The sequence below is a fragment of the Carcharhinus amblyrhynchos genome, chromosome 33 (assembly GCF_965287045.1).
Source record: "Carcharhinus amblyrhynchos chromosome 33, sCarAmb.v2.hapA, whole genome shotgun sequence".
In the NCBI taxonomy this organism is placed as follows: domain Eukaryota; kingdom Metazoa; phylum Chordata; class Chondrichthyes; order Carcharhiniformes; family Carcharhinidae; genus Carcharhinus; species Carcharhinus amblyrhynchos.
The window spans coordinates 14,035,126-14,056,777 of NC_137356.1; the positions used below are offsets into that span (position 1 = coordinate 14,035,126).

At 49.2% G+C, this 21,652-nt stretch overlaps 1 protein-coding gene across 2 annotated transcripts in view; it reads right to left on the bottom strand.

Annotated features, from left to right (window-relative positions):
- Positions 1–20,953, bottom strand: part of LOC145360917 (adhesion G protein-coupled receptor E5-like) — a 64,040-nt gene extending 43,087 nt beyond the window's left edge. For both annotated transcript variants that reach the window (XM_080216422.1, XM_080216421.1), the window contains exons 1-3: positions 20,849–20,953; positions 10,148–10,240; positions 2,741–2,899 (exon numbers count right to left, since the gene is read on the bottom strand). In XM_080216422.1, coding sequence (XP_080072548.1) covers positions 2,741–2,899; positions 10,148–10,240; positions 20,849–20,882 — 286 coding nt within the window. In that variant the 5' untranslated portion in view covers positions 20,883–20,953. The remainder of the gene's footprint in view (positions 1–2,740; positions 2,900–10,147; positions 10,241–20,848) is intronic.
- Positions 20,954–21,652: the final 699 nt, after the last annotated feature.

Genomic DNA, 21,652 nt, shown 5'->3' on the forward strand with positions numbered 1-21,652 from the left:
ACTCGTGTCACGAGTAGGCTGACATTAACACTTCAGTGAAGTTACTGTGAACTTCTCCTCGTCGCCACACTCCTGTCCGGGTACACTCAGGGAGAGTTTAGCGCGGCCAATGCGCCCTAACCTTTCTTTTGGACTGTGGAAGGAAACCCACGCAGACACGGGGAGAACGTGCAGGCTCCGCACAGACAGTGACCCGAATTGAACCCGGGCCCCTGGCACTGTGAGGCTGCAGTGTGAACCACTGCGTCGCCCCATGATGTCGGATGATGTGTCCCTTGCTCAAGAAGAAACCCACACAGAGACAGGAAGAACATGCAGACTCTGCACAGCGACACTGCAGTATCGGCGAGCTCCGAATATGTTTACGCCCAGTTGCAAATCCAACAGTTCTCCTCCCCCTTGGCGCTGGTCACTCCAGACCAAGGGCAGCACGGTGGCACAGCGATTAGCACCTCTGCCTCATAGCGCCAGGGTTCGATTCCCCAGACTCGGGTCACTGTCTTCATGTGGTCTGCACATTCTCCCCGTGTCTGCGTGGGTTTCCTCCGGGGGCTCCAGTTTCCTCCCACGTGTGGGTAGTTGGATTGGCCGTGCTAAATTGCCCCTTAGTGTCATGGGGGCTAGTTAGGGTAAATGCATGGGGCTATGGGGGTAGGGCGTGGGTGGGGATTGTGGTTGGGTGCAGACTCGATGGGCTGAATGGCCTCCTTCTGCACTGTAGGGATTCTATGATTTCTCAGAGTTGCGCACAGATTTGACCTAATGGCACTGTATCATCATAATACAGAGCACTCGGTAAATTCTGAAGATCTATGTCACTTTAACCTCTCTGGAGAGACCGTCTGAAGGCCAAGGATAATTTTAGAGGTGGGTTTGGAGTGTTTGCTATAAGATTCACTCCAAATCAGGTCCAATGCCAGAGGAATTCTCTGTGAATGCCCAGTTCCTGGGCAACCTTTGCTTCAGAACTGTTTGATACGGCTAATGTTTATTCTAGGACACAAATGGTTGTTCTGCCAGAGAATAATCTGGACTCGTAAACAAAGGATCTTACCCTGCAGTTCAGGAGGTGGCGATTCAGCCCATCGAGTCTGGATCGACTCTCTCCTGGAGAATCTTACCCAGGCCCTATCCCCATAAACCCATGTATTTATCCTGTTAATCCCCCTAACCAACACATCTTTAGACACTAAGGGACAATTTAGCATGGCCAATCCACCTAAAATACACATCTTTGGACACTAAGGGGCAATTTAGCATGGCCAATCCACCTAAACTACACATCTTTGGACACTAAGGGGCAATTTAGCATGGCCAATCCACCTAAACTACACATTTTTTGGACTGTGGGTGGAAACCGGAGCGTCCAGGGGAAACCCACGCAGACGCGGGGGGGAACGTGGAAACGGCACACAGGCAGACAGTCACCCAAGCCACCCGCAATCGAACCTTGGCGCTGTGAGGCAGCAGTGCTAACCACTGTGCACCGCCGTTAGATATCTTGCCCGACTGGACTTGGGGTCACAACTGGGAGAGAGAAGATTTTATTCTCTAATCCGTGTGTGTTCACCTGTCCGCCAAGCTAAACGTCAACCGTGTCATCAAACTCAGACACCTGGGAAGAGCCATGCGTGGTTGAAAGAGTCAAGAGTTCAGTAAGCGCCATGCCCAAAGTACGTCTACCAGCCGCAGAGGATGCCACTCATGCTGACTACTCATACCATGACTCGCTAAGTCAGCCACAGCAGCCACTACCTTCAGCCATGCACCTCGACCAACATCTTGCCCACGGCGCCGTCTCTCAAGCCTACAGTATTAAGATTACATCACTGCCAGCCATGCCAACTGAACCAACCGTACCAGGTTACACGTGTTAATGGGAGATCTGCCGCCCCACCACCCTCCCCTTGCCAACCATGCAACCAACGTAAGCCATCCACGCCAGGCACGCCCCATGCCCGCCATTCCGGCCAGCTTGCCAAGACCGTCCAAGCCGCCAGTGGTGCCATGGGTAGCTACAAAACAGGTCGGACAACTCCACCAAAGCCAGGCACGTGGGCGCAAGACCGCAATCCAAAATTTCGGCACCGCGCGTGAGGTCATTTCCTGCTGAACGTCAAGTGGGTGTGGGCGGGGGGAGATTTGGCCAGTGGGTGAGGAGGGTGGGTGGGATCTTGTTGAGGGAGAGGATGGGGGTGGTGGTTGGGAGAGGGGCGAGGGTGGAGAGTGGGTAGGGGACCGGGGGCTGGAGAGTGGTTTATGGGGAGTGGGTAGGGGAAGGGGGGTTAGAGAGTGAATGAAGGAGGCGGGGGTTGGAGAGCGGGTTGGGGAGGGGGGGTTGGAGAGCGGGTGGGGGAGGGGGGGTTGGAGAGCGGGTTGGGGAGGGGGGGTTGGAGAGCGGATGGGGGAGGGGGGGGTTGGAGAGCGGATGGGGGAATCTGGGGGTTGGAGAGCGGGCGGGGGGGGTTGGAGAGCGGGTGGGGGAGGGGGGGTTGGAGAGCGGGTGGGGGAGGGGGGGTTGGAGAGGGGGTGGGGGAGGGGGGGTTGGAGAGCGGGTGGGGGGGGGTAGGGGGGAGGGTTGGATGTTTGCCTGCCCATTCAGTGCTCCCAGTTCAGGCCACGAATGACCCATAACCTTTAACCCTTTGACTGGTGCTAAGTGCACTGAAAAGAATGCATGAACTCCCCTATCACGCCACAAAGTAAAGCATTGAAAGAATCAATATAAAATTATGCTCACCGTAACAGTTCGCCCTTGTGGTAAAATTATATTTTCTTGATGGGTTGGAATATCCTTTCTTACAGGTACAGTAGAAACTCCCAGGTGTATTGTAACACTCCGTGTTTACACCGCACATTGCTGATGCAGTATTGTCATCATCACCGCACTCATTGTCATCTGAAATGAAGAGAAAGGTTACAGGCTTTAATAGAGATCGAAGAAAATAAGAAATATGTGTGGTAAGATTTGTACCTGATGAGTCATTTAATATAATCATAGCTGCTCTTCCAACTCAAATCCACTTTCCATACATACGGATAGGGAACAAGAGTAGATCATTCGGAACTTAGTGCAATCCCTACACTTCTTAAGGAAGCCATTTGGCCCATTGGATGTTCTCCGCCATTCAATCAAGGCTGATAAGTTTCTCATCCCCATTCTCCTGCCTTTTCCCTACAACCTTTGATCCCCTCACCAACCAAGAACCTATCTCTCTCTGTCTCAAAGACACAATGACCTGGCCCCCACAGCCTTCTGTGGCAATGAATTCCACAGATTCACCGTCATCTGGCTGAAGAAATTCCTCCTCATCTCGGTTCTAAAGGGTTGTCCCTTTACCCTGAGGCTGTGCCCTCGGATCCGAGTCTCTCCGACTAATGGAAACATCTTCCCCACGTCCACTCTATCCGGGCCTCGCAGTATCCTGTGCGTTTCAATAAGATTGATTGTTGGCAGTTCCAGGGTGTAGATGTTTTAGTAAGAGTAGGGCAGGCGGTAAAAGAGGTGGAGGAGTGGCATTGTTAATCAAGGGTAGTTTAACAGCTGCTGAAAGGCATTTTTGAGGGCGATCTGCCTACTGAGGTAATATGGGCTGAAGTTAGAAATAGGAAAGGATCAGTCACATTGTTAGGAGTTTTCTATAAGCCACCAAATAGTAATAGAGATGCGGAGGAGGAAATGGGCAAAGCAGATTATGGATAGGTGTGGAGGTCACAGGGTAGTTACCATGGGTGACTTTAACCTTCCAAATATTGATTGGAACCTTTATAGGTCGAATTGTTCGGATGGGACACTCTTTGTACAGTGTGTCTAGGAGGGTTTCCTGACTCAATATGTGGGTAAGCCGACAAGAGGTGGGGCCACATTGGACTTGGTACTGGGCAATGAACCAGGCCAAGTGTTAGGTTTGTTTGTGGGTGAGTACTTTGGGGAGATAGTGACCACAATTCGGTGTCCTTCATTATTGCAATGGAGAGGGATAGGGTCACACAGCAGGGCAAGGTTTATAATTGGAGCAGGGGGTAATTACGATGCGATTAGGCAAGAATTAGGGAGCATAAGATGGGAACGGAAACTGTCAGGTATGGACACAAACGAAAAGCGGAGCTTTTTCAAGGAACAAATACTGTGTGTCCTTGATAGGTATGTCCCTGTCAGGCGGGGAGGAAATGGCCAAGTGAGGGAATCATGGTTCACAAAGGAGATTGAATGTCTTGTCAAGAGGAAAAAGGAAGTGTATGTAAAGATGAAAAAACAAGGTTCAGTTGGGTTGCTTGAAGGTTACAAGGTAGCTCGGAATGGGTTAAAAAAAAGGGCTTAGGAGAGCTAGGAGGGAGCATGAGAAGTTCTTGGCGGGTCGGATAAAGGAAAACCCCAAGGCTTTTTACTCTTATGTGAGAAATAAAAGAATGTCCAGGGTGAGGTTAGGGCCAGTCAAGGATAGTAGTGGGAACTTGTGCATGGAATCAGAAGGGATAGGTGAGGTGTTGAATGAATATTTTTCTTCAGTGTTCACTAAGGAGAGAGACCATGTTTTTGAGGAGGAGTGCTTGATACATGCTGATAGCATGGAGGAGGTGGATGTTCTGAGGGATGATGTATTAGCAATTTTGAAAAACCTGAGGGTGGATAAATCCCCTGGACCAGGTGGGATACATCCTAGGATACTTTGGGAGGCAAGGGATGAGTTTGCGGAGTCTTTAGCTTTGATCTTTGGGTCCTCATTGTTACGGGGATTGTGCCAGAGGACTGGAGAGTGGCGAATGTTGTTCCTCTCTTCAAGAAAGGAAATAGGAATGACCCTGGTAATTATAGGCCAGTTAGTCTTACTTCAGTGGTCAGTAAGTTAATGGAAAGGGTCCAGAGGGATAGAACTTATGACCATTTGGAAAGATTCAGTTTAATCCGGGCTAGTCAGCATGGTTTCATGAGGGGTAAGTCCTGCCTCACAAATTTGATTGAATTTTTTGAGGAAGTAACTAAGCGTCTGGATGAAGGTAGAGCAGTTGATGTTGTATACATGGATTTTAGTAAGGCGTTTGATAAGGTTCCCCATGGTAGGCTCATGAAGAAGATAAGGAGGTGTGGGATAGAAGGAAATTTGGCCAATTGGATAAGTAACTGGCTGTATCATAAAAGCCAGAGGGTGGTGGTGGAGGGAAAATTTTCAGACTGGAGGCCAGTTACCAGCGGTGTACCACAGGGGTCAGTATGAGTCCTTCCAGGGCCAGCACATTCTCCCTTAGATACTGCCCAAAATTACTCACAATATTCCAAATGTGGTCTGACCAGAGCCTTGTAAAGCTGCAGCCATATAATATATATATAAACCATATATACAAAATCAATACCCTGATATTATCAGGCCTAATTATTTGAAGCTCTAGTCAGGGTGACTGTGCCTCAGTTTCTGCCCTGCTCAAACGGGCAGCACAGTGGGTTAGCACTGCTGCCTCACAGCACCAGGGACCTGGGTTTGATTCCCAGCTTGGGTCACTGTCTGTGTGAAGTTTGCACATTCTCCCCGTGTCTGCGTGGGTTTCCTCCGGGTGCCCCGGTTTCCTCCCATAGAACATAGAACATAGAACAATACAGCGCAGAACAGGCCCTTTGGCCCACGATGTTGCGCTGACCAATTAAAAAAGCAATGACCCTCTAACCTAAACTAATCCCTTTCCATCCATTAACCTATCCACGGACCTCTTAAACGTCCCCAAACTAGGCGCATCTACAACTGCAGCAGGCAGGGCATTCCAATCCCCCACCACCCTCTGGGTAAAGAAGCTACCTCTGACATCTGTCCTATAACTACCACCCCTTAATTTAAAGCTATGTCCCCTCGTGATCAAAACTTGTGTGGGTTAGGTTGATTGGACAAGCTAAATTGGTGTCAAGGGAATGAACGTGAGGAGTCACGGAAATAGTGCCTGGCTGGGATTGTGGCCGGTGCAGACTCAATGGGCCGAATGGCCTCCTTCTGCACTGTAGGGATTTTATGATTCTATTCTATCAAGACTCAAGAAGCCCGACACCAGCCAGGACAAAGCAGCCCAGTTGGTTGGCATCACATCCACAAACATTCACTCCCATCACCACCAACGCTCAGTAACAGCCGTGTGTACCACCTACAGCAATTCACCAGAGATCCTTAGGCAGCACCTTCCAAATCTGAGACCTCTACTGTCTAGAAGGACAAGGGCAGCAGATACATGGGGAACACCACCCCCTGGGAGTTCCCCTCCAAGCCACTCACCATCCTGACTCGGGAATATATCGGCCGTTTCTTCACTGTCGCTGGGTCAAAATCCTGGAACTCCCTCCCTAACAGCACCGTGGATATACCTACACCAACAGGGACAGGAGCGGCTCAAGAAGGCTGCTCACCTCCACCTTCTCAAGGAGCAATTAGGGATGGGCAATAAATACTGGTGTAACCAGTGACACCCACATCCCAAAAGATTAATCTTTTGATAGTCTACAGCATGAGATTAGTGCTGGGCCTTTTTTTGTTCACAATGAAATGTGTAACCCAATAGAAATGCCCCCCTGGGCATTGACACTTTGCCCCTTGGGCAATGCCAGGGGGCACAGGCTGGCAATGCCTAGGCGATGCCCCCTTTATCCCCGACCTCCTGGGGGCCCTCCATGGCCTCCCTTCGCTGGGGAGCTGTTGATTTGTTTTACTATTGTCACATCTATTAGCATTCAGTGAGAAGTATTGTCTCTTGCGCGCTCTACGGCAGAGCATACCACTCATAGAGAAGTAAAACGCAGAACGCACAGAGCAGAATGTAGTCTTATGATAATGAGTCGGTTGGTACGTGTTCTCAGACTTTAGAATCTTTTTCCCGATGGAAGAAGGTGGAAGAGAGAATGCCCGGGGTGTGTGGGGTCCTGGATTATGCTGGCTGTTTTTTCCCGAGGCAGCGGGAAGTGTAGACAGAGTCAATGGACGGGAGACTGGTGTTTGTGTGACGGACTGGGCTACATTTGCGACCTTTTGTAGTTTCTTGCAGTCTTGGGCAGAGCAGGAGCCCATACCAAGCTGTGATACAACCAGAAAGAATGCATTCTGTGGTACATCTGGAGGATTGATAGTAGTCATGATGTGGAGATACCAGCGTTGGACTGGGGTGAACACAGTAAGAACCTGGTGTTGTGAGACCTCTTACTGCATCTGGAGGTATCAGTGAGAGTTGTAGCGGACAGGTCAGATTTCCTTATACTTCTGAGAAAGTAGAGGCATTGGTGGGCGAATAGTAATAAATTCAGCCACTTTGCTTTGAACATAGGAACCTTTAGCACAGCTCAGTGCTGGCTGGCCTCCAAGGACACACGCTCCACTCCAGAGACTGGACAACGTTATTCAAGCTGGCCCCTTTCTGGAACGATCTGAAGGAACCACTCTATTGTGGGGGATGGTGAATTCCAACTCAGTGGATGCTGAAGATGAAACAACCTCCCGTGTTGAGAGATCCATCAAACAGACAAAAAGACTCGTGTCTAACCTGCAGATCTTCCAAACACGAAGGGGCAATTTGGCACGGCCAGCGTCGCCTGCCCCTTCCTAATGGTTGACGGGTGAAGCGGGTTGGATCGCTACACGTTGGCGTCTCGAAGACTTTATTGAAGATGCTGAAGAAGAGTGTTCCCCTCCTTGGGGGAGCCTCGAGATCTAAAGGACAATGTGTCAAAATAAGTGGCTTCAGAGTTAACGTGGAGCTGTGTAGAAATTCCTTCTCCCAGAGCGAGGGCTGTTAGTGTTGAGTGAACAGTAAAGTCCAACCGTTCAACGATCGAGTTCGACAGAATCCTGATCGACGAGGGAATCAAGGGTCATGGAGTTCGAGCATATTGTGGCAGTGATGGTTTAATGGGCCGAATGGCCACCTCCTATTTCTTGTGGGTTTACTGTCAAATAAACTGGTTGGACTTTAACCTGGTGCTGTGAGACTTCTTACTCTGCGGAGAGAGACCAGTGGCAGACGGAGCTAAGGAGCTGATCAGCGTTGACCATGGTGGAGAGGGGGGGTGGAGGAGGAGGGTGCGGCGTCGGGGCTGGCCCAGAGACGTCTGGGAGGCCAGCGAACTGGGCGGATCGGAGGGGGCAGTGCTGTGGGGTCGCGGGGCTGGCCAGTGATCGGGAGGCTGGCGGTGCAGGGTTACTGTGTGTGCGCCGATCTCTGCTAATGACAGATCGACGTGGGGGGGGGGGGGGGGGGGGCCTGCTCGGTGCTTTGCTGCTGGCCTCTCCAGTGGGAATAGGCCCTGCCCCTGGATTTTAAAGAACAAAGAACAGTACAGGAAACAGGCCCTTCGGCCCTCCAAACCTGCGCTGCTCATTGGTCCAACTAGACCATTTGTTTGTATCCCTCCATTCCCAGTCTGTTCATGTGACTATCCAGATAATTCTTAAACGTTCCCAGTGTGTCCGCCTCCACCACCCTATTTGGCAACGCATTCCAGGCCCCCACCGCCCTCTGTGTAAAAAACGTCCCTCTGATATCGGAGTTATACCTCACCCCTCTCACCTTCAGCCTGTGACCCCTCGTGATCGTCACCTCCAACCTGGGATAAAGCTTCCCACTATTCACCCTATCTATAGCCCTCATAATTTTGTACACCTCTATTAGGTCTCCCCTCATTCTCCAACTTTCCAGGGAGAAGAACCCTAGTCTACCCACTCTCTCCTCATAGCTAAGACCCTCCATACCAGACAGCATCCTGGTAAACCTTCTCTGCACTCTCTCTAAAGCCTCCACGTCCTTCTGGCAGTGCGGTGACCAGAATTGGACGCAGTACTCAAAATGTGGCCTAACCAGCGTTCTATACAGCTGCACCATCAGACTCCAGCTTTTATACTCTACATCCCGTCCTATAAAGGCAAGCATACCATATGCCTTCTTCACCACCTTCTCCACCTGTGCTGCCACCTTCAGGGATTTGTGGACTTGTTTCTATACTCTTGATGGCCCTGCCATTTACTGCATACTCCCCCCCTACATTCGTTCTTCCAAAACGCATCACCTCACATTTATCTGGATTAAATTCCATCTGCCATTTCTCCGCCCAATTTTCCAGCCTATCTATATCCTGCTGTATTGTTCAACAATGCTCATAATTATCCGCAAATCCAGCCATCAACGCGTCATCCGCAAACTTGCTGATAACACCAATTACACCTTCTTCCATATCATTTATATATATTACAAATAGCAAAGGTCCCAGTACAGAGCCCTGCGGAACACCACCGGTCACAGGCCTCCAGCCGGAAAAAGATCCTTCGACTGCTACCCTGTCTCCTGTGGCCAAGCCAGTTCTCTACCCATCTAGCCACCTCTCCTTGTATCCCATGAGCCTTAACCTTCTTAACCAACCTGCCATGAGGGACTTTGTCAAAAGCCTTACTGAAATCCATACAGACGACACCCTTCCTTCGTCAACCGTTTTTGTCATCTCCTCAAAAAACTCCACCAAATTTGTAAGGCATGACCTCCCTCTTACAAAGCCACGCTGTCTGCCACTAATGAGATTGTTCCGTTCTAAATGCGCAAACATCCTATCTTTAAGAATCCTCTCCAACAGCTTCCCTACCATGGACATCAAGCTCACCGGCCTATAATTACCTTGTTATCCCTGCTACCCTTCTTAAATAACGGTACCACACTCGCTATCCTCCAATCCTCAGGGACCTCACCTGTGTCCAGTGAAGAGACAAGGATTTGCATCAGAAAATGGTCAGCAATTTCATCTCTTGTCTCCCTGAGCAGTCTAGGATAGATGGCATTAGGCCCTGGGGATTTGTCCGCTTTAATGTTCCCTAAAAACACCCTTTCAGCCTGAATCTCACTGAGTGCTCAGAGTGTGAGAGATTCATTTTGAAATTCCCACAGGAGTTACTCCAGTTTCTACGCGAATTCAGCACGGAGAATCTTTTCGGGGAGAAAACCCAGCCTACATTCTGTCCCCTCTCCTTTCTTTCTCCCCTACGCACTCTATGAACGGTATGCATTGTTTGTATACGCACAAGAAACAATACTTTTCACTGCATCCCCATACATGTGGCAATAATAAATAAAATCAAAATATTTCTTTTGAATTAATCATTTAAAACCAGAAGGTGTAAGCTTCTATACTCTGACTCACCGACACAGGTTTTGTTTGATGAACGGTAGAATCCAGAGGGACATGGTTTTGCTCCAATGAAACATGGAATTATTACAATGTAAAAGTAAAGTGCTGTAAAAAATCAGAACAACAGGAGTTAGACACTGCGGGTAATGGTTTTTAACACAGATAAGTGTGGTGGAAGCAGAGAAGCTGGTGGTCACGTCACTGGGCTAGTAATCCAGAGACCCCCCCCGGTCTAATGCTCGGGGGGGGGGGGACATGGGCAGCTGGCGGAATTTAAATTCTCAATCGAGAATTGAACGCAGCGTGGGTGACACCATCTGGTTCACTAACGCCCCTTCAGGGACGGAAATCTGCCCTCCGTTCTGGCTGACACGAGGTATGAGTGCTGCCCATTGAGGAGGCTAGGTTGAGTGCGCAGGAACGGTGGCTGCTGGCATTGTGGCATAACATTGCCACCGGACTACAGACAATGCTCGTGAGAGCAGGCGTCGGACCCACCGTGGCCGATGGTGAAATCTGAATTCAGCGCAAACCTGAAGTCAAACGTCTCGAAGCTCGGCTCACGTTCTGGGGGACCAGGGTCGAATCCCCCACACGGCAGATGGTGGAATCCGAATTCAATTTTAAAATCTCTGGAATTAAGAATCTACAGATGACCGTGAAACCATTGTCGGAAAAACCCATCTGGTTCTTTTTTTTATTACTCATTCGTGGGGCATGGTCAGTATTTATTGCCCATCCCTAGTTGCCCTTGGAGGGCAGTTGAGAGTCAACCACATTGCTGTGGCTCTGGAGTCACATGTAGGCCAGACCGGGGTAAGGACGGCAGATTTCCTTCCCTAAAGGGGCATTGTTGAACCAGATGGGTTTTTCCGACAATGGTTCCATCAGTAGATTCTTAATTCCAAATATTTTTTATTGAATTTAAATTCCACCCTCTGCCGTGGCGGGATTCGAACCCGGGTCCCCCAGAACATTAGCTGAGTTTCTAGCGATAATACTACTAGGCCATCGATTCCCCATCCTTTAGGGAAGGAAGTCTGCAGTCCTCATCCGGTCTGGCCTACATGTGACTCCAGACACAACAGCAATGTGGTTGACTCTCAACTGCCCACAGAAATGGTCCATCAAGGGCAATTAGGGATGGGCAATAAATGTGGTGTCCAAATTCAATGAAAGAATTTTTTTTTAAATCCCCAGAACAATGGAAGTACACAAATATGTGCCTAACAATGACCGTAAGAACAGGAGTAGGCCATTCAGCCCTTCGAGCCACTGAATAGAGTGATGACCCTAACCAACATCCCTCATATCCAATTTCCTGCCCTTTCACCGTAATCCTCAATTTAATCAGAAATAGGGTGGCACAGTGCTTAGCATTGCTGCCTCACAGCGCCAGGGACCCGGGCTCGGTTCCCAGCTCGGGTCACTGTCTGTACGGGGACTGCACATTCTCCCCGTATCTGCGTGGGTTTCCTCCGGGTGCTCCGGGGTTTCCTCCCACCGTCTGAAAGACGCGCTGGTGAGGGTGCATTGGCCGCGCTAAGTTCGACCGGAGTGTACCCGAATAAGAGTGTGACGACTAGGGGAATTTCACAGTAACTTCATTGCGGTGTTAATGTAAGCCGACTTGCGTCACTAATGAATAAGTATATCTCAGAAGGACATAGAAGATTCTACGGATGAATAAAGAGTGACGCACAATGTGTTAGGACAAATCCATTGGCCTGGGGTCGAGCTGTAACCTTCACCCAGTCCACCAGGTGGCAGGCTATCCCATTAGTTTGACGCACAGAGTCCGAACAGGCCTCTTGTGGAGGACTTTGCTTGTCATCGTTCAGTGAGTTACAACAATGTGCGAGGAACCCGGCCTGAGGGGGGGATTGTGGTCGGAGCAGACTCGATGGGCTGAATGGCCTTCTTCTGCATTGTAGGAATCCTATGAAGGAGCAGCGCTCCGAAAGCTTGTGATTCCAAATAAACCTGTGGACTTTAACCTGGTGTTTCGTGAGACTTCTTACTGTGCCCACCCCAGTCCCCAAAGCTGGCATCTCCACACCATTGCTACCACAGAAACTCAGGGCAATGTTCTGGGCTGGTGAAAACTTGAATTCAATTTTTTTTAAATCTGGAATTAAGACCATGAAACCATTGTCCATTATCATAAAAACCCATCTGGCTCACTAAAGTTTATTTATTGGTCACAAGTAGGCTTACATTAACACTGCAATGAAGTTACTGTGAAAATCCTCTCGTCGCCACACTCCTGTTCGGGTACACTGAGGGAGAACTTAGCACGGCCAGTTCACCCTGGGAGGAAACCGGAGCACCCGGAGGAAAACCCATGCAGACACGGGGAGGACATGCAGACTCTGCAGAGACAATGACCCAAACCGGGAATCGAACACGGGTCCCTGGTGCTGTGAGACAGCAGTGCTAAACACTGTGCCAGTTCACAGTTCTCCCTAACCAGCACGTCTTTCAGACTGTGGGAAGAAAGCGGAACGCCCGGAGGAGAACCCACGCAGACACGGGGAGAATGTGCAGACTCCGCACAGACAGTGACCCAAGGCTGGGAATCGAACCCGGGCGGCAGCAATGCTAACCACTGTGCCACCCCCTTTTTAATGTCGCTTCACAGAAGGAAATCTGCCTTCCTTACCCGGTCTGGCCTACATGTGACTCCAGAGCCACAGCAATGTGGTTGACTCTCAACTGCCCTCCAAGGGCAACTAGGGATGGGCAATAAATACTGGCCCAGCCAGCGACAGCCACGCACAGTGTCCGTCCAGGAGTTAAACATCTACAATCTGTCTTGCAGGTTCCAGGTCCAATCTCTCAAGTTTATTTTTGCTGTGCAAGAGGGCTGATCTCTATCGCTGAATTCTCAGAAGTCAGGAAGTCTGTGCTGTGGCTTTTGATGCTTGGTCATGCCCAATAAACAAACTAATAGGGTGTTCTGTTTCTCTTAGTCAGTTTAACCCTCCACTCTGCATGGTCAAAACATAAAAACAGAGAACGCTGGATAAACTCAGCAGGTCTGGCAGTGTCTGGGGAGAGAGGGACAGAGTCAAACCCTCACTCATCCCAATGTGTAAAATATGCTTCCCTTCGTAGGCCACTGAACAGATTGTGGGACCTGCCTTGACCTGCTTCCTTTGTGCTCTGCGTAACCCTGACAAAGAACAGGCTCCAGCACTGGGAAGCTGCAAGGTAGGTTATTGCGGCCAGAGATAATAATCTCTACCTCAACGTCAACTAAACAAAGGAGATAGTCATCGGCTTCAGGAAGCATAAAAGAGAACATATCCCTGTTTACATCAACAGGGACAAAGTAGAAAGGGTCGAGAGCTTCAAGTTTTTAGGTGTCCAGATCACCAACCACCTGCCCTGGTCCCTCCATGCTGACACTATAGTTAAGAAAACCCCTCTACTTTCTCAGAAGGCTAAGGAAATTTGGCACGTCCGCTACGACTCCCGTCAACTTCTACAGATGCAGCCTAGAAAGCATTCTTTCTGGTTCTATCACAGCTTGGTCTGGGCTCCTGCTCTGCCCAAAACCGCAACAAACTACAAAAAAAGTCGTGAATGTAGCCCAATCCATCACACAAACCAGCCTCCCATCCATTGTCTCTGTCTACACTTCCTGCTGCCTTGGAAAAGCAGCCAGCATAATTAAGGACCCCGTGCACCCCGGACATTCTCTCTTCCACCTTCTTCCATTGGGAAAAAGGTACAAAAGTCTGAGGTCACGTATCAACCGACTCAAGAACAGCTTCTTCCCTGCTGCCGTCAGACTTTTGAATGGACCTACCTCGCGTTAAGTTGATCTTTCTCTACACCCTAGCTGTGACTGTAACACTACATTCTGCACTCTCTCCTTTCCTTCTCTATGAACGGTATGCTTTGTCTGTATGGCACGCAAGAAACAATACTTCTCACTATAGATTAATACATGTGACAATAATAAAACAAATTCAAATCAAATCAAAATCAATCAAATGTTCTGAACTGCTGCCTCACAGCGACAAGGACCCAGGTTCGATTCCCGACTTGGATCACTGTTTGTGCGGAGTTTGTACGTTCTCCCCGTATGTGCGTGGGTTTCTTCTGGGTGCTCCAGATTCCTATCTCGGTCCGAAAGACGTGCGGATTAGGTTGATTGGCCATGTTAAAATTGAACCTAGTGTCAGGGGGCTTATAAATGTGTGAGGTTATAGAAATGGGTGGGATTGTGGTCGGAACAGACTGAATGGGCCGAATGGTCTCTATCTGTACTGTAGAGATTCTATGATTCTGTGACAAATGGATAGATCTCACCAAACCTTGGTACATGACAGAGTAAGGCCCATGGAAGACATGATTCATCTTTGGTTAAGAAGGGGATCCAGATCTGTCTATGGTCCACCTCCCCTCGCCTGCTCTGATTCCCATTACGGGCAGGGTGGGGTAAAATTCCAGCCAGTGTTTGGGATTTAAATGATCTTTCGACAGAACTGAAGCAACGTAGAATTATACAGTGGGAAATCAGGGCGAGTAGGAGATTAAGGATGGGTCAGGGCAAAGGAAAAAGGAACAAATATGGGTCATGGAGTCAGCACATTCTCCCCGTGTCTGCGTGGGTTTCCTCCGGGTGTTCCCACACTGTGCGGATTAGGTGGATTGGCCAGGTTAAATTGCCCCATAGTATCAAGGGGAACTAGTTGGGGTAAATGCATGGGGTTATGGGGATAGGTTGGGATTGTGGTTGGTGCAGATGCAATGGTCCGAATGGCCTCCTTCTGCACTGTAAGGTTCTCGGAATTTTTTCCTGGAAAAAGAGTGGCAAAAGGTGTGGTGGGAAATACTGTTAGTCCCTTTATCAGGATGGTTTGGTGCCTAGAAGCCTACGGTGCAGAAGGAGGCCATTTGGCCCATCGAGTCTGGGCCGACCACAATCCCACCCAGGCCTTATTCCCATAACCCCATGCATTTACCCTGCTAATGCCCCGACACTAAAGGGACAATTTAGCACGGCCAATCCACCTGACCCACACATCTTTGGACTGCGGGAGGAAACTGGAGCACCCGGAGGAAACCCACGCAGGCACGGGGAGAATGTGCTGGAATCGAACCCGGGTCACGAGGCAGCGGTGTCAACCACTGTGCCACCCCACCCCAATCTCAGTTGGGTCATTGATGAGAGTGGTTCCAAACTGATGGAGCTGCCACTGGATGGGGGTGAGCCTTTTGTATTTGCCGTAGGTACACTCGACAAAGCAGCTGCTCAATGAAAAGAGTCTAAGCAGCTCGAGCCTGCCCGCATTGGACCTCAGAAGAACGTGAGGTTCAGTTTTATTTAAACGTTAATTTACGGGCCCTGGCAGCGCTGGAATTTACTCCCAGTCCCAAACTGGGATTGGGAATATCTCAGAGGGCATTTGAGAGTCAGCCAGGTTGCTGTGGGCCTGGAGTCAGAACCACAGAGTTGAGGAGGAACTTCTGTTGACCATGCTGTTGACCAGGAATTTCAGGCCTTGGGGTGCATCTAGCTGGAAAATCCCAAATTCGGGTAGCGCAGTTGGCAGGCTCACGGTGCAGAACCAACATCGCGGGTTCAATTCCTGTTATCGGATGATGCCTTCCCAACCTTGTGCCCCTCACCCGGAGTGTGGTGACCCTCAGGGGTTAAGTCACCACCAGTTCATTCCTCCACCCCCCTCCCTCAAACTGGGAGAGCAACCTCAGGTGACATCTCAGCTGTGGATCTGGAGACAAAAGACTCATAATTCCAATTTTTTTTTAATTATTGAAATCAAATTTCGATATCTGCCATTGTGGGATTCGAATCTGGGTCCCCATATCTCATCCTGGGTACCTGGATTACTAGTCCAGTCACTATAACCACTGAGCCATCGCCTCCCCATATGGTTAAAGTGAGCTTATTGAAATAAGTAAGATTCCATGAGGCCTTGTCAAGCTGATTCCTGTTAGTGTAAACCCTGATCATACAAACCAGCCTCCCACCCATTGACTCTGTCGACACTTCCCGCTGCCTCGGCAAAGCAGCCAGCATAATTAAGGACCCCACGCACCCCGGACATTCCCTCTTCCACCTTCTTCCATCAGGAAAAAGATACAAAAGTCTGAGGTCACGTACCGACCGACTCAAGAACAGCTTCTTCCCTGCTGCTGTCAGACTTTTGAATGGACCTACCTCGCATTAAGTTGATCTTTCTCTACACCCTAGCTATGACACTACATTCTGCACTCTCTCCTTTCCTTCTCTATGAATGGTATGCTTTGTCTGTATAGCGCGCAAGAAACAATACGCATCACAGTATGTTAATAGATGTGACAATAATCGATCAAATCAAATCCTCTGAGGTATCGGGGGAGTCCAGAATGGGGGGGGAGGGGGGAGCAGTTTAAAGACAAGGACCGGAATTCTCCGGTCTCCCATACCCCACTAACGCTGCAAGCAAGGACCAAGAGTTTGGTGCTCTGCTGTACCTGTCCTGGGAGTGTTTGATGGGGGGACAGTGTAGAGGGAGCTTTACTCTGTATCTAACCCCATGCTGTACCTGTCCTGGGAGTGTTTGATGGGGACAGTGCAGAGAGAGCTTTACTCTGTATCTAACCCCGTGGTGTACCTGTCCTGGGAGTGTTTGATGGGGACAGTGTAGAGGGAGCTTTACTCTGTATCTATCCCCGTGCTGTACCTGTCCTGGGAGTGTTTGATGGGGACAGTGTAGAGGGAGCTTTACTCTGTATCTAACCTCGTGCTGTACCTGTCCTGGGAGTGTTTGATGGGGGACAGTGCAGAGAGAGCTTTACTCTGTATCTAACCCCGTGCTGTACCTGTCCTGGGAGTGTTTGATGGGGGACAGTGTAGAGGGAGCTTTACTCTGTATCTAACCCCATGCTGTATCTGTCCTGGGAGTGTTTGATGGGGGACAGTGGAGACAGAGCTTTACTCTGTATCTAACCCCGTGCTGTACCTGTCCTGGGAGAGTTTGATGGGGACAGTATAGCAGGAGCTTTACTCTGTATCTAACCCCGTGCTGTACCTGTCCTGGGAGTGTTTGATGGGGACAGTGTAGAGGGAGATTTACTCTGTATCTAACCCCGTGCTGTCCCTGTCCTGGGAGCTGTTGATGGGGATAGTGTAGAGGGAGCTTTACTCTGTATCTAACCCCGTGCTGTACCTGTCCTGGGAGTGTTTGATGGGGATAGTGTAGAGGGAGCTTTACTCTGTATCTAACCCCGTGCTGTCCCTGTCCTGGGAGTGTTTGATGGGGACAGTGTAGAGGGAGATTTACTCTGTATCTAACCCCGTGCTGTCCCTGTCCTGGGAGTTGTTGATGGGGATAGTGTAGAGGGAGCTTTACTCTGTGTCTAACCCCGTGCTGTCCCTGTCCTGGGAGTGTTTGATGGGGACAGTGTAGAGGGAGATTTACTCTGTATCTAACCCCGTGCTGTCCCTGTCCTGGGAGTTGTTGATGGGGATAGTGTAGAGGGAGCTTTACTCTGTATCTAACCCCGTGCTGTACCTGTCCTGGGAGTGTTTGATGGGGATAGTGTAGAGGGAGCTTTACTCTGTATCTAACCCCGTGCTGCCTTAATGACTCAGGCGTGAACATTACTTTAGATTCTGCTGAAATCACACTTTCCTGATGTGCTTATTGCAGTCTCATCCTTCTTGTGACATCTCAGTATTTGGTGTTAGTTGTGGCTGAATGTGCGCCCTTCACCCTCACAGACACCCTTGGGTGTAAGATCACTGAGACTTCAATGCAGCTTTGGATGCGCTGCACTGTCGGAGCTATTGTCTTTCATAGATAGTAAAGAGTTGTGATGGGCCGAAGGGCCTCTTTCCATGCTGGGTGACTCTATGGCCCAGGCTGCATTTAAAATAATCCCACAGCACTACTGGAAAAAGAGCAGGAGAGTTAACCCATCGTGTACTGGTCAACATTGACCTAAATTGACCGATGGAGTTTATCTGTCCATTTAGCCCATTGTCGTTTGTGGGATCTTGCTGTGTTTCTCAAACTACATGGCCAATCCGCCTAACCTACACATCTTTGGACACTAAGGGACAATTTAGCATGGCCAATCCACCTAACCTACACATCTTTGGACACTAAGGGACAATTTAGCATGGCCAATCCACCTAACCTGCACATCTTTGGACAGTAATAGGAAATTTAGCATGGCTAAAACAAAGCACAGTGTTGACTGAAAGGTACTCTGGCTGATTAGCAAAGGCGCTACATCAATGTAACGCCTGCCCATTCTTGTTGCTGTCACAGGGAGAGTTAATGTGTTGAGAGTGGGTTCCCACTGGGTTTGAGCCAATGATTTGAGGGCTGCTGGAAATGACAGAGAACCTGGCCACCCTGAGATACATCTGCCTTTGGAATAAATTCTCTGATATTCCTCTTTTACTGCTACACCACGATATGGTACATAAGCCCCCAGACTTTCTCCCCACTCTGAAACTGGAACAAAAAAAACTCTCTCTTGGCAATAGGACAGTATCTATTTCAATATCCTGGTGATACATCACCACTGAGTGCCACACTGGACTCAGAACAACCGTTCTTCAGATTTGAGGACGGCACAGTGGTTAGCACTGCTGCCTCAGAGCGCCGGGGACCCAGGTTCGATTCTGGTCTCAGATCACTGTCCATATGGAGTTTGGACATTCTCCCTGTGTCTATAGGTTAGGTGGATTGGCCATATTAACTTGTCCCTTAGTGTCCAAAGATGTGCGGGTTAGGTGGATTGGCCATGCTAAATTGCCCCTTAGTGTCCAAAGATGTGCAGGTTAGATGAGTTAGTGGGGTAAATGTGTGGGGTTACGGGGTTCAGAGAGGGGACACGCAAAATCGGGAAACAAATAAAGTAGCAGCAGAAGGCTTATTCTGTGAGACAGTGAGATGGGGGGGGTGAAATCAGCAGGGGGGGTGGTGAGGGTAAACACCATTGCCACACGGGACAGTAACTATTTCAACGTCTTGGTGATACATCGCCACTGTACACAGCGCACCAAACCACAATCACAGTCTTCAGAGTTAAAAGTGGCGCAGTGGCACAGTGGTTAGCGCTGCTGCCTCACAACCACAGGGACCCAGGTTCGATTCCCAGCTTGGGTCACCGTCTGTGTGGAGTCTGCATGTTCTCTCCATGTCTGCGTGGGTTTTCCTCTCACAGTCCAAAAGATGTTGGCTGTGCTACATTGTCCCCTCAGCGTAACCAAACAGGCGCCGGAGGGTGGCGACTGGGGGATTTTCACAGTAACTTCGCTGCAGTGTTAATGTAAGCCTATTTATGACGCTAATAAATAAACTTTAACTATCCCAGCAAGACGTGTCAAATTCATTTACAAATGTCTACTGATCTGATTTCTTATTGCCACATGTATTAGCCCACAGTGAAAAGTACTGTTTCTTGTGCGCTGTACAGATAGAGAAGGAAAGGAGAGAGAGCAGAATATAGTGTTACAGTCATAGCTAGGGTGTAGAGAAAGATCAACTTAACAACCTACTGCTTAGGTAGAGTCCCAATAAAATAACGGACCCGCACACTGCAATCGCCTTAATTTCAATACTACTGAAGACACAGCACCATAATTCTCTCCTCATCTATAACCTGCAGATTGCACTCATCAAAGGGAGTTTGCCGCCACTTCGAGCTGACTCAGTACAAAGCCACAATTCATCTGCGACTCAAGCAATCAAAGCCTTTCGCAGAACCAATTTTCCAACCCGGCTTGGGTCAACATTCATTGTTCTTTCACTGCCCTCCCCTGTGCTCAGCTCACACATGAGAAAGTCGGCTATTTTTAAACCCTCAGGGCTGGTTCGACAACCGCCTGGAATTATTCACAAGTCAGACCGGGTGGCAAGGGGAGAGGTGGGAACAAGAGGCAGAGAGAGAGAGAGAGAGAGAGAGAGGATTTACATGGAAGTGATTCCCAAACACGAGAAGAAAGGTAAGAGGTGAAGGAATGCAAGTTGGGGAGAGAGGGCACAGAAAGAGAGAGAGATAGAAAGCAAAAGCAGGAAAATTAGTTCGGAAGAAAATGAGAGAGAGACACGGAGACAGAGAGACACAGAGAGACAGAGAGAGAAAGAGGGAGAGACACAGACAGAGAGAGAGGCAGAGAGACAGAGGGACAGAGAGATAGGGACACACAGAGAGCAAGAGACAGAAAGAGAGAGACACAGAGAGCAAGAGACAGAGAGAGACACAGAGACAGAGAGAGACACAGAGACAGAGAGAGAGAGAGACACAGAGACAGAGAGACACAGAGACAGAGACAGACAGAGAGAGACAGACAGAGACAGACAGAGAGAGACAGACAGACACAGAGAGACACAGAGAGAGACACAGATAGAGAGAGACACAGAGAGAGACACAGACAGAGAGACAGAGACAGAGAGAGGGAGAGACAGAGAGAGGGAGAGACAGAGAGAGGGAGAGGGAGTATAATAAGTCATAAATCATATACCTCAAGAGAATAATAAGAATTATGGGGAAAAGAGTAAAAATCCAGAGAAATTGTGAGAAAGGTATGAAATATTGAAGAGAAGTAAATTGTTAGACAGAGAAAGAGAGAACCTAATATTGTAATCTTCAAAAAAGGGAACACAATATTTCACAGTATGAAAATTAACAGTCATCAAAGCTCAATAATCTCCCAAACACCGATCGTCTGTTACATACCGACTCGAAGTTGGGAGCTGTCTCGGATCTGCATGGTTTCTTCACTAAGGTTTAACAGTACCCAGTTAGTCCAGTTGTGCTGCCTCGCTAGCACTGCACTCTCACTCTCTCCCTGCCAGTTCACTATACTGAAATCATCTGGCAAACTTTCAGTAGTTTGTCATCTCAGACACACCCTGAAGGGGAGGAGGGGCCATCGCTCCTCGGGTCTGCCACTGAGACTGTTTTGTGTAGTTAAGGGAACAGCCTTTGCAATAGGTATCAGGAAATCGCGCTGATTTTTATTACTTTTTTTATTTATTAGTGTCGCAAGTAAGGCTTACATTAACACTGCAATGAAGTTACTGTGAAAATCCCCTAGTCGCCACACTCATGTTTGGGTACACTGAGGGAGAATTTAGCACGGCCAACGCACCCTAACCAGCATGTCTTACGGACGGTGGGAGGAAACCAGAGCACCCGGAGGAAACCCACACAGACACGGGGAGAATGTGCAGACTTCGTACAGACAGCGACCCGAGCCGGGAATCGAACCCAAGTCCCTGGCGCTGTGAGGCAGCAGTGCTAACCACGGTGCCACCCTGCATTTTCTACTTCCTACACCCCACCCCGTCTCCCCAGGTCTTTGGTGTCACACCAGCTCGAAAGCACTAGAAGGCAGCTGGGGGAAAGATTAACTTCCCAATTCGGGGGAAACGTGTTATTTCCCAGTAGAGTTCAGAAGAAGGAGAAGCAAGTGATTAAAACATATCAGATCCTGAGGATGTCCCCTCCCAGCGCCCTTTCACACCCCCATTCCCCCCC